The 12,288-nt window shown below is 68.1% G+C and overlaps 1 protein-coding gene across 3 annotated transcripts in view; it reads left to right on the forward strand.

Moving 5' to 3' along the window:
• Window positions 1-11,986, forward strand: part of KIF26A (kinesin family member 26A) — a 32,570-nt gene extending 20,584 nt beyond the window's left edge. For 2 of the 3 annotated variants that reach the window (XM_037047911.1, XM_037047929.1), the window contains 12 exons: window positions 676-865; window positions 4,119-4,334; window positions 4,802-4,895; window positions 5,154-5,416; window positions 5,544-5,727; window positions 5,817-5,961; window positions 6,161-6,323; window positions 6,690-9,387; window positions 9,955-10,157; window positions 10,239-10,259; window positions 10,613-10,763; window positions 10,891-11,986. In XM_037047911.1, coding sequence (XP_036903806.1) covers window positions 676-865; window positions 4,119-4,334; window positions 4,802-4,895; window positions 5,154-5,416; window positions 5,544-5,727; window positions 5,817-5,961; window positions 6,161-6,323; window positions 6,690-9,387; window positions 9,955-10,157; window positions 10,239-10,259; window positions 10,613-10,763; window positions 10,891-11,072 — 4,510 coding nt within the window. In that variant the 3' untranslated portion in view covers window positions 11,073-11,986. The remainder of the gene's footprint in view (window positions 1-675; window positions 866-4,118; window positions 4,335-4,801; window positions 4,896-5,153; window positions 5,417-5,543; window positions 5,728-5,816; window positions 5,962-6,160; window positions 6,324-6,689; window positions 9,388-9,954; window positions 10,158-10,238; window positions 10,260-10,612; window positions 10,764-10,890) is intronic. The other variant, XM_037047920.1, reaches the window with a different exon arrangement.
• Window positions 11,987-12,288: the final 302 nt, after the last annotated feature.

A 12,288-nucleotide genomic window follows, 5' to 3' on the forward strand; every position in this document is an offset into this window, starting at 1 on the left:
TATTAAGGCCCCACCATGTGTCGTAGATTACTTTTATTTTCCACGATGACACCTCACCAGGAGGAGAACCGTCCCTGGGGTCCCTTAAAAGACACGTCCTATTAAAGATGAAAGAACTTAAACAAAATGCCGGCTGTAGATCTCATCGCGTGGGAGGCGGTGCAAGGCTGAGCAGCCTGGCGGGTCAGGCCTCCCGTGGCCCTGACAGGAGGGCAGTGTGGCCCGAGGACTGGGGCTTTGGGAGGAGGTGGCGAGCCCTGCGGGATGCAGGGAGGGTGGGGGAGCCTGGCCGGCAGGTTCTCTCCACCGCCCCCCACCCCCGGGCTGAGCTTCCTTCCTCCAGCCCTTTCGTGGCGGGGCTGCAGGGGCTGCGCCCGTGTGCAGGGGGCCTCTGGTGGTCAGGTCAGCCCGTGTCACAGGAAGCGGAGGCACAGAGCAGCTGTGTCAGCATGCCTGGGTCACACAGCCTGTGAGTGGCTGGCGTGTCCTGCTCCCCACAGGAGCTGCGGGGTCGGGGACCCAGGGCAGAGGGAGGCTCTCGGTGCCTGTCCGTCCCCTGGCCGCTGCCAGGTCCCCCACCTCACCTGGGGAGGAACGACACTGGGGCTGCGTGGCTGGGGACAGAGGCAGGGACAGCTCTGAGCCCCGTCCACCCTCCCCCCACCCCTTCCCCAGGGCTGTCCAGAAGCTCAGCCTGGCCTCCAAGCGCAAGAAGCCCCACCCGCCACCGGCCCCTGCCAGCCGGGGTACCTCCACCTATCCCACGGACTTCAGCGGGGCCCTGCAGCTGTGGCCGCCCCCTGTGCCCCCCTGCCTGCTCAGGGCCTCCTCCAAGGCCAAGGACAACCCCAGCGGTGTTGGAAAGGTAGGCCCAGGCCTGGTTTGGGGACCGCCCCTCTGGGGTGGGGGAATGAGGCCAGGGGTGTTTGAGCAGGTGCGGAGGTGGGTACAGAAGACAGAAGACCCTTGCTTCCTTCCCCCGGGTTGGACGAGGTATCAGGAGGGGAGCAGGTGGGGAGACTGAGCCTAGCCAACCTTGGTGGCTCAAGGTGGCCGCAGGGAGCCTGGGGCGGGGGTCCCAGGGCTGTGTGCTGGTCTCAGTGTGGGCTGGGACAGCCAGGGGGCTTCCTGGGACTAGGTGTTGGGGTCTGGCCCAAGGACCCCTCTCAGCCTCACCTCTGTAGGCATGCCGCCCTCTGGTGGGGCCGGGGGCAAGGGTGGAACCCTCGGCTATCCGGAGAGCAGATCACCATGGGAAGAAGGGGGAAGGCGTGTTGGTTCAGATGGGGAAACTGAGGCCCACAGGGACGGAGGGCCTCACCTAGTCCGGGGACAGCCTGGCTGGGTCTGGGCCACCCTGGCTCTGGCCCCCGCCGCCTGTCGCCGAGGCTGCGTTTCATCCTCACCCCGAATTGGGCGCCAGTGACAGCTCCGAAACCCGGGTCAGGGCCCTGGGTGTGTGTGGGCCGGTCAGTGCCCCCAGGAGCTTGCTGTGGGAGGGGGGGACCTCTGCTTTTCCCCGGGCCAGAGTGGGGAAGCTGCCAACTGGACAGAGCGACTGGCTCTGGGGAGTGGCTTTCAACAGCCCCGGGCCTGGCTTTGACCTTGGCCTGGTCACTTGGCCTGTTGGTGTTGTCTGGGCTTCACCTGTAGGCGGGTGAGGGGCAGGGGTGGGCCGGTGGCTGGAGGGCTGTGCACTGCACCCACACTCGGGTTCTTGCTGGGTCACTTGGGGTGCCGGTGGGCCCACACCCCTTCATGCTGGGGCAGGGCCCTCACCCAGGGTGGGGTGCTGCCTTCTTGTGGGAGACACTCCCTCCGCCCTGGGCCACCAGTCAGTCCTGTCCCCACCTACCCAGGGCCCCTCCCTGCCTCCTGTTTGCACCAACGTCACGGGCAGAAATTCCTCCTGAAAGGCATGTAGTGTTGTCACAGAAAGGAAGTCAGATCACGCTCGGTTCCTGACACGAATGCGCTGCTTAGAGTAATTCATCATCTTGCCATCTTAAAAGACCCCCTGGCCGTGGGTGAGGGTGCCCCTCCCCCGATGCCTGGGCCACCTCTTAGGAGTGGAAGCCCTTTTTTCATGCAAAATATGTCTTTTCCTAACCAGCAGCTGTTCAGTGGGGCTTTGTGACATCTGAACAGTAACAGGGAAGGGAGACTGTGCTGAGATTGTCTTGTTCGAAGACACTGGTTTCCCCGAGGCCTCAGCAGGATTCTCGCAGACAATGGCCTGTGCATTCAGCAGGGCCGGTGCACGGGGCAGGCTGGCCCGTGACATCCCCGCAGCGGGCCCACTCTGCGCCCGCCCACCCACAGCAGCTGCTTTTCCTGCCAGCAGCTCCCCACTTTCATCTGCAGGGCCCATTCGGCTCCTGAAGTGGCCGAGAGTTCATGCTGAAAAAAAATAGCCCCAAATGAGTGGCCAGTATGCACGCCGTGAGTGTGGCCACGGCGTCCGGAAATGAAGTCGTTTTGCTCGGGCATTAGGGGAGAAAAGAACTGACGGGGCAGGTGGAGCCGGCCGGGTGGGGGGCGAGGTCCGGCGGCTCTCTGCGTCCCGGGGCCAACAGGCTTCTGGGCGGATGCACCCCACGGCATGCCGCTCCCGGTGAACCGATTCCGTGGGTGAGATGTATCTGCCACTAACAGCTGAGTCTGTGAAGATCAGTGGCTCTGAGGCCGGTTATGCGGTTCACTCGGTCGTGGAGGAATCGGAGCCGGACCCAGGGGCCCGGCGCAGAGCCCCAGCTGCTCCCTGGAGGGGCCCTGGCTCCCGGCTGCCGCCCTGTTGAGTTCTCCACGGCCCCGCTGCCTACAGGAGGCGCTGTCTCGGGGCTGGTTTGATGCAGCTTTGGGGGTGTCTTGGTTCCTGGTCACCGCCCCCCCCCGCCCCCCGCGCAGCCTCCTGTCCTTTTGGCCCCAGGCAGTGGGGGTGGGGGGTGACCAGACTCCAGGAAGCTGAATCTCAGGCAGAGGTCGGGTGGGGGGCACATTTTTGTGTCTGTTTCTGTGTTTTGTGGAAGGGAGAGCAGAGCCCCCTGATTCGGCTGAGCTCAGACGCCCCCTCCTGCCCGGCTCTGTCTCTGCCCCGCACCCCGGCCCGCCCGGCCTCCCTGGCCCCCTCTGGTCTTTCCCCGGCCTGTCCTGCCGGAGGCCTCGAGATTCTCTTCTCAGGCAGGACTACCATTTTCTCCCTCGGCCCGTTGTTCTGGCTCCCCATGGCCTGGGACCCTGCCATCGCTTGCGGTCAGAGAGTTTCTCTCCCCGGGTGTCAGGCCGCAGCCTGGCCCCCTCTGGGGCCTCTGTTTCCTGCCGCCGCCCCCCCCTCCCCCCCGGCCAGGTGTTGGTGGCAGCTGTGCTCTGGCCCTGAGTGTCCCTCTGCCATTGGGTCTGGGTCCCTGCCCCAGCCTGGGGATGCTCCTCCCCGGGAGCCCAGCTGCACTTGGTTCGCTGCCCTGGAGGTGCCCATGGGGGGGGGGAGCAGGACCCCTCCTTTGGGGGGGTCTGGCTGTTCCCTCTGTTGGCCTCTCTCCCTCCTCGCCCTGCCCTCAGATTTGGGGTGTGGGGCTTTGGGAGACTGCCTCAGGCCGAGTGACCTCTCTGACCTCCTTTCCTGTGGGTGGTGGACCTGGGGGAGGGGTGGCTGTGTGGCCACTCCACCTGAGAAGATGACAGAACTGACTGCTCTGGAATGTTCCATGCCTCTGGGCTCCCCTCCCTGTGGGGTCTCCCAGTTCTGCGTCAGAGCCAGTGAGGGGGTGTGGCCGAGCCCCACGTGAGGGCAGTTGGGGACACGTGGGCGCCGTCCCCACACCCCCCTCTCTGCCTGCTGGGCCTCCAGGCCTGCCTTCCCCGGCTCCCTGCTCTGTACCTCTTGGGCCTGTGTAGTGCCAGCTCGCCCTGCACCGGACACCTTTCCTCCAGGCCCCTGGTCTGCTGGCCCAGCCGACCTCACAGGGGACCCCTCCGGCCTGGAGCAGGGGCACGGGCGCCATGTTCCCTGGGTGGACACCCATGCCAAGGCCTGGCCTGCTGTCCCGGCTCCTGCTCAGGCCCTGCTGCCTGGTCACGGGTGGCTGGCTGCTTAGACGCCCACTCCCGCCTGCCTCCAGGTGAAAGTCGTGCTGCGTGTCCGGCCGGCCCAGGGGGCCCTATGCTCGGCCGAGTCGCCACCATCCTTCCTGAAGGTGGACCCACGGAAGAAGCAGGTGACCCTTTATGACCGGGCTACTGGGCCCCCGGGCAGCACAGGTTCCCGGCTTGCTGTGACCGCCGCGGTCCCTAAGATGTTTGCCTTCGATGCTGTCTTCCCCCCGGACTCAGAGCAGGTGAGGGTGTGGGGGCCCTGGGGGCACAGGTCGGGGGGGGCAGGTGCAGCCTCACGGGGGGGGCGGGGGCTAGGAGTCTCCCTCCCTCATGCTCCTCTGCCTACCTTGGGGTGTCTGCTCAGGCCACAACCTGGTTCTCAGGTCGTCTTTGGGTGGGAGGAGCTTCCGCTCAGAGGTGCGTTGGCTCCAGGAAAGCGTCACCCTGTGGGAGCTGGGGCCACGTGTGTGCTGTGCTTGGGGTCTGGAGGCAGCTGTGACAGCAGTGTGTGACGTGTGTGTGTGCTGCATGCGCCTGTCAACATGTGTCTGGCTGGTTCATGCGGGTGTTGTGCACATCCGTGTCCTGCCCATGTGTGTTCCATGTGCACATAGAGGTCTCTCTATGTCCTTGGTCCTGGCCACCCTGTGAGCTGACCTGCTCACCCCTCCTTGACCCTGGTGCCGGCCTGGCTCTGTCCCTCCCCCAGGCCGAGGTCTGCTCGGGGACGGTGGCTGATGTGCTGCAGTCAGTGGTCAGTGGGGCCGACGGCTGCATTTTTTCCTTCGGCCCCACGAGCCTCGGTGAGTACCCTCCATCGTCCACTCTGCAGCTCCTGGGCCCCGCATCCAGGCAGGAAGGGGGCGTGGGCATGTCCCTCCCAGGCAGTGGGTAGGAAGCTGAAGCCCTGCTGGCCTGGCAGCCAGGGGGCCTCAGAGCAGGTCAGAGCTGGGGTCTTGGGGCCTCCCACTTGGCCCAGGGCCAGCGAGGCGGCGGCTGGGTCAGGAGCTCTGTGGCCAGTCACGGTGAGCGTGGGGGCCTGACCCCCTTGTGGCCCTCAGGGACATCTCACACCATGATCGGGAAGGACAGCTCGCCCCACAGCTTTGGCGTTGTCCCCTGCGCCATCTCCTGGCTCTTCCGGCTCATCGGGGAGCGCAGGGAGCGGACAGGCACCCGCTTCTCCGTCCGAGTCTCGGCTGTGGAGGTGTGCGGCAGGGACCAGAGCCTGCGCGACCTGCTGGCCGAGGTGGCTGCCACCAGCCTCCAGGATGCCCAGTCTCCCGGCGTGTACCTGCGGGAGGACCTCGTCTGTGGGACACAGGTACACCCGACCTCCACCTGGCCACCATGTGGTGGGGAACCGGGGCTGCATGGGCTGCTGGGGAGGCTGCGGAGGCCGTCGCTCAGACCCGAGCACCGAGGCACCGCTGTCCCCTCTGCCGGCCCAGCTCCAGAACCAGAGTGAGCTGCGGGCGCCCACAGCCGAGAAGGCGGCCTTCTACCTGGACGCGGCCCTGGCGGCTCGTGGCTCCGGCCCGGCCAGCTGCCCCGAGGACGCCCGGAGCAGCTCCCACATGCTCTTCACGCTGCACGTCTACCAGTACCGCGTGGAGAAGTGTGGCAAGGGGGGAAGTAGGTGTCCCCGCGGCGGGCTGGTTGGGGGCGGGGGGGTGAGCCGTGGTCCTGGGGCGAGGCCTCACCTGCCGGCCCTGTGCTTTCAGTGTCTGGAGGTCGCAGCCGCCTACACCTCCTCGACCTGGGTGGCTGCGAGGGGGGGACCACCGGCGGCCCCCTGGGCCTGTCCCTGTCAGCCTTGGGCAGTGTCATCTTGGCCCTGCTCAGCGGAGCCAAGCATGTGCCCCACAGGTGAGCGGTGGGCATCTCGGGGGAACCGGCAAGTGCAGGTCAGGCAGGTCCCATGTGTCGCTCTGAACTCCTTGTTTCGCATCCCTCCACCTCACCCCCAAGGCCTGGCGGGGCAGTGAGACAGGCGCTGTGTCGGGGGAGGGGCCCACTTCCTCCCTGCAGCCCAGCCTCCTGCCCTGACCCCCGCCCCCACACCCAGGGACCACAGGCTCACCCTGCTGCTGCGGGAGGCCCTGGCTGCCCCCACCTGCCACACCACCATGATCGTGCACGTCTCCGACGCGCCCGCCCGCCTCGCCGAGACACTCAGCACCGCACAGCTGGCCGCCCGCGTCCACCGCCTGCGCAGGAAGAAGGTCAAGGTGGGTTCCCTCCTCTGCCTGCCCCTTCTGTCCAGGGGCCCGGGGGCTTGTGTTCACTGGGCCTCTGCCCTGCGCTTGGGGTGAGCCCAGACTCCCTGGGGCCCTGCGCCCGCCCACCTGGCCCCGCCCAGAGCAGGTGGACAGCTGTGTCCAAGGCCACCCGCTGTCCCAGCAGGACTGGAGTAGCTAACAGGGGCCTTTCGAGAGCCTGGCCCAAAGGGGAGGCGGTGGGTGGATGGTCAGGGTGGCCTGGTGAGGCCCCCAGGGCCGGGATGTTTCCCTGGAAGCTGCCTGGACCTGAGAGGCAGGGCAGGCGGGGGCAGTGGGTGGGACCGACACTCACCCCTGGGCCTGCTCTGCCCCCAGTGCGCCTCCAGTTCCTCCGGTGGTGACAGCTCCTGTGAGGAAGGCTGTGCCCGCCCTGCTGCCGCCCCACCTCTCTTCCACCCCCGCTCTGGGGCCCACCTGGCCCCTAGCCCGCCCCGAGACCCCGACTACTCCTCCAGCAGTGAGCAGTCCTGCGACACAGTTGTTTATGTGGGGCCTGGCGGGGCAGCGCTGTCGGACCGCGAGCTCACGGACGGCGAGGGCCCGCCGGACTCCGTGCCTATTGTCCCTGCGCTGAGCCGCCGCCGGCCCTCCGGAGGCCTGCAGGATGCAGACCACTTCCGCTGTGGCACCTTCGCAGAGCTGCAGGAGCGGCTGGACTGCATCGATGGCAGTGAGGACCCCTCGGGAGCCCTGGCCAGCCCTGCCCGAGGCAGCAGGAAGCCCTCGCCGCCCGAGGCTGCTGCCCCCAGGATGGCTGCGGACATCCCGCTGGCTGTCAACACACCTCACCGCAGCTCCAGCCCAGATGCCCACTGTGGTGCCCCGGAGCTGGACGGCGGTGCCGGACCTGAGCTGCTTGGGCCAGACAAGGCCCCGGGTGGCGGTAGCAGGAGGCCGCTTCCCAGCCCAGCCCCTCCGCCCCCTGGGCAGCTGGACTCGGGCCAAGCCTCCACTGAGCTCGAGGGCAGGGCCACCGATCCCGCAGTCCGGATGCCCCCACTAGGCATGAGCGGGCAAGGGGGCTGCTCCCGTTTGCCCATGAGGGGCTGTTTGGAGCGGGGCCTGCTGACCACCACGGTGACGCTGCAGCAGCCAGTGGAGCTGAATGGCGAGGACGAGCTGGTGTTCACGGTGGTGGAGGAGCTGGCCCTGGGGGGTCGCCCCGCCAGCCTGGCCAGCTTCAGCAGCGACTGCTCGCTACAGGCCCTGGCTTCAGGTTCGAGGCCGGTGAGCATTATCAGCAGCATCAATGACGAGTTTGACGCCTACACCTCACAGGCTGCCGGCTCCTCCGTGAGCTCTGGGCTCCGCCAGGTCGGTGTCTGCGCCACCCACGGCCCCGAGCTGCAGCCGTGCCCGCGGGCCCGCCCAGATCCTTTCCGCCCCAACTCCCCAGCGGGGCCCAACCCTTTGGGCCCCCGGATCCCGGACAGCTCCCCGGGGCACAACCCACCTGACAGCCCTGGCCCTGTGGCTGCGGCAGCCACTGCCCAAGTGGGCAGGGAGCCCCAGGCCATGTCCGCATGCAGGGCAGCCCCCTTGCAGACCATCCACTCCAGCCTCCCCCGGAAATCTAGGACCACTTTGGTGGCCAGCTGCCCGGGTGGCCCTCACCTGGCCTTGAGCCCGCCTGGCTCCGGGGGGCAGTTTGAGGACCCCTGGCTGCTCCAGGCAGATGGCCGTGGCCCCCGCCAGGTGACCTCTGCCAGCAGGACCCCCAGCCCGGCCCCGGTGCTGGCTTGTGCCCAGAGGGTGGTGGATGGCTGTGAGGTGGCAGCCAGGGTAGCCCCCAGGCCAGAGGCTGTGGCCCAGATCCCAGTGCTGCGAAGGGGGGCCACCACGCTGGGGGTGACCACAGGGGTTGCACCCTGCGGGGATGTCCCAGTGGAGTGGGAGGCCTGCTTGGGTAGCCCGAGCGCCGCCTCCAGCAGCAAGAGGAGTGTGGTCCCCCGGGGGGGTCTGTTCCTGAGGCCTGGTGGGTCAGCGCCCCCAGCCCCACCTGTGCGCAAGTCCAGCCTGGAGCACAAGACCAGCCCAGCGCCCACACCTCCCCCGGCGGGGGGTCCAGCCTGGCCCGGGGCTGCTGCCCTCTTCCCTGGGGAGGGGGAGGCCAGGCCCAGTGGCCGGGCCGATCACTCTGTCTCCAAGGCCACATCCAGCCTGAAGGCCCGAGCAGGCAAGGCAGAGACTGAGTACCGCCCCGCCGCCCATGGGTCTCTGGAGCGGTGCGAGGGACTGGCCCCCAGCAGCGCCCGGGCCAGGGAAGCCGCTGGGAGGCCTGCACGGGCTGTGCCCAGGTTGGGCGTGCCACCCTCCAGCCCCGCACCCGGGCCCGCTCCTGCCTACAGGGGCAGCCCTGCCAGGGCTGTGGGGGCCCCCAAGCCCCCAGCTGGTGGGGGCAAGGGCCGTGGCCCAGCGGGTAGCGGGTCCAGGGCTCTGGGCCTTTCTGCCAAGCCTCTGGCCCCTGTGGCAGGACGGACCCCAGGTGGTCCTGCAGCGGCTCCCAGGGCTGCACCTCGGGCCAGCCCTGGCATCGGGGCCAAGGTCAGCCGGGGCACCATCATGGGCACCAAGCAGGCCCTCCGGGCCGCCCACAGCCGGGTGGACGAGCTGGCGGCTGGGGGCGCCCGGGGCAGAAGTGGCCCCTCCTGGGGCTCGGCCGACTCGGACAGTGGCAACGACAGTGGCGTGAACCTGAGGGAGGAGCGGCCACCGGCCGGCCCCCTGCTGCCCTCCCCCTACAGCAAGGTGACAGCCCCGCGGCGTCCCCAGCGCTACAGCAGCGGCCACGGCAGCGACAACAGCAGCGTGCTGAGCGGGGAGCTGCCCCCGGCCATGGGCCGCACGGCGCTGTTCTACCACAGCGGCGGCAGCAGCGGCTACGAGAGCATGATGCGCGACAGCGAGGCCACGGGCAGCGCCTCCTCCGCCCCTGACTCCATGAGTGACAGCGGGGCCGCGTCCCCCGGCTCCCGCGCCCGCAGCCTCAAGTCCCCCAAGAAGAGGGCCACAGGTGGGTGGGGCCGCCTCCCTGGGCACACCCTCCGAAGCTCACAAGCCCCGAGGTGTTTAACCTTGGGCATGACCTTGGGCAGTCCTGGATGTACACACGCCCTGGGTGCACCCCTCTCCACCGGAGAGTCTGGTCTTCATCCCTGCAGGGTGGGCCCGCCAGGGGACGGCCTATCCCCTGATGGGCCTGGGGACGGAGAGAGGACCTGGGTTGGGGGCCAGGGGCCAGCTGCCTGGAAGCCCCCTGCCTTCATTCCCCTGGAACCCCTGTCTCTGGGGACCGGGGTGGGGTGGGCTCGTCCCTCATGCTGTGTGTGGTTGCGAGGCCCCGGCCATTGGCTGATGTGCAGGGAGGGGCTGGCATGCTGTGGGGCGGAGCTGGGGCGGGGTCGCAGGCGGGGAGATGGGGGCCAGGCTGAGGAGTCTGCCCTGGGCAGTGGGTTAGGATGCCCGGTGGTCGCCAGGGGCTGGGGGTCAGGGTCGGTGGGCTCCACGGGGCGGTCGTGGTTCGAGTCCTGTGCCCTCTCCCTCATCGGGACCCTGTCACCCAGCGCCCGGCTCTGCCCAGGTCTGCAGCGGAGACGGCTGATCCCAGCCCCGCTGCCCGACGCTGCCACCCTGAGCCGCAAGCCCAACCTTCCTGGGCAGTGGGTAGACCTGCCGCCGCCCCCGGGAGCCTCGCTGAAGGAGCCCTTCGAGATCAAGGTGTACGAGATCGACGATGTGGAGCGTCTGCAGCGACACCGTCCGCCGCCTCGGGGAGAGCTGGAGGTCAGGGGGGAGGGCAGGTGGGGGGGCCCTGGGGAGGCGGCCGGGAAGGCCTCTGAGCTCCCCTTCCCCTCTTGTCCACAGCCCTCCCAGGACATGGAGAAGGTAGGAACTGGCCCTGCACCCGCGGTGGCCCCGATGCTCCCCTTGGGCAGAGAGTGGGTGGTGGAGAGGTCCTGAGGCCACCCCTGTTCCCTGAAGTCCCACTTGGGGGAGTTCCCACCACTGTGCCCACCCATCCTGGACCCAGGTTCCAGACGGGCACTGGCAGGGTGCTTGGGAGCCCCGCCTGGTGCCGCACAGCCTGTGGGGCCCGGGCCTGCTTCTGCCCACCTTCGAGGCCCCCCTGCATGTCTGCCCGGCCAGGAGGGTGGAGGGATTCCTGGACAAGGCCAGGGGCAGTGGGAGCCGCTAGGAGTCCTCCACGCCTGGGCCCACGTGCCGTCCCCTGTCCCCAGGGCCCGGTGTGTGCCAGCGTGAAGGTGCGGCTGGCGGAGCGCCAGCAGCAGAAGCTCCGGGATGTGTGGGCCAAGAGGGAGCTCCTCTGTGCGGAGCTGGCCGCCACGCAGGGCCGGCTGATGCTGGAGCCAGGCCGCTGGCGGGCACAGTGTGAGTCCCCCACCCACAGGCCGGGGCTCGCAGGTCCCCCTCTGCCCCCACCGCCCTTGCCCACCCTGCGCCTCGAGCCCGAGGCTCCAGGCTGCTGGCCTGACCGGCGGTCGTGGTCCCTCCCCAGTTGAGGTGGACCCCGCGCTGGAGCCCGAGTCGGTGGAGCACCTGGAGGCCCTGGAGCGTGCGACGGCCGCCCTGGAGCGACACGTGAACCTGTGCAAGGCCCACATCATGATGGTCACCTGCTTCGACATCAGTGTCACCACGCCGGCTGCCACCCCCGGGCCGCGGGAGGTGGACGTCTGAGGCTGGGAATGGGACTTGGGGAGGGGATGCGCGGGGTGTGAGGGTGGTACGTGCGATGGATGGTGGATGTGTGGGGGGCTGGTGGGACGCTGACGCAGAGGCCCTGGCGCGGAGCCGGGGACTCGGGGTTGATGGGACATGAGGGAGCAGCGTGGACAGAGGGGTGAGTGCGCGGGAGGCGAGGCGACTGTCCCCACCCAGACAGCGATGCAAGTGCCTTTGACCTGGACGAGGACTTCTCTTCCTTGTACGTTTGGTGCTGAGAACACGAGCCACCAGCAGCCGGAGGGAGGCCGGCCTGGTTCCTCGGGGTCCAGTCGTCCACACAGTGGGTCCGAGCAGCTGCGGCCGGGCCGCCCTTTCCCCTGCCAGGATGGCCTTCCCGGGCACGGGGCCCCCCTGGCAGGGCCGCCTGGACGGTCTCAGAGCCCTCAGTCTGCGGCGCTGCCCCCAGCAGACCGTGCCAGTGGGTCCCTGGGCCTGCTCGGTCCCGAGGACACGGGAGGGCAGTGCCCGGGGCTGAGCCCAAGCCACACAGCGCCTTCTTCCGCGGCAGGAACTCTTACCAAAACGCAGAAAACGAAAACCGACACACGAGAGGGGGGTTGCAGGTTTTGGCAGGTCCTGTCGGGTGTGTATTTTTATACTGTTTTGCCTACAAGCGCGGCATTTGCAGCGGGAGTTTGAAGACAAACAGTTCATGTTTTTACAGTTTTCTACGGAAGGTGTCCCTCAGGCTCCTTCTGGGGGACACCCTGGGCAGGGCGGGGACCAGGGACGAGCCTGCTGATGCTCCGTGTTCCCGTCACGGGGGGCTGTTTTCTGACCACTGTGCGTTTTGGGGGCGTCTGCGTTTTTGTACAGACATGCGGACACATCTTGCCGTGGCTCTTGTGAATAAACGGTGCATCGATTGTCGCATGGCTCTGAGTTGCCGAGCCCTCTGCCCTCCTCTGAGGGTCCTGAGGGAGGGGGCAGCCCGTGCACCCTCAGGGACCCTCGGACTCTCCCTTCGCCCCCGACTGCCTTTGCAGGAGATAGACGTGTGCACACTGCAGACACATGAGGCTTCAGGTCCTGGAGCCAGCGAGCCACCCAGCACAGCTGGCCCCTGTGAGGGGCTGGGGCCTTGTCCTGTATCCACTGCTGTCTCCGGGGTCATCGTCCCTGGTGTCCCTCACCTGGCATGGGTAGCCTTCTGGTCTCTGATGGCTGC

This window comes from Sturnira hondurensis, unplaced genomic scaffold, assembly GCF_014824575.4.
Source record: "Sturnira hondurensis isolate 20B ecotype Veracruz unplaced genomic scaffold, ASM1482457v3 Scaffold0000780, whole genome shotgun sequence".
Classification (NCBI taxonomy): domain Eukaryota; kingdom Metazoa; phylum Chordata; class Mammalia; order Chiroptera; family Phyllostomidae; genus Sturnira; species Sturnira hondurensis.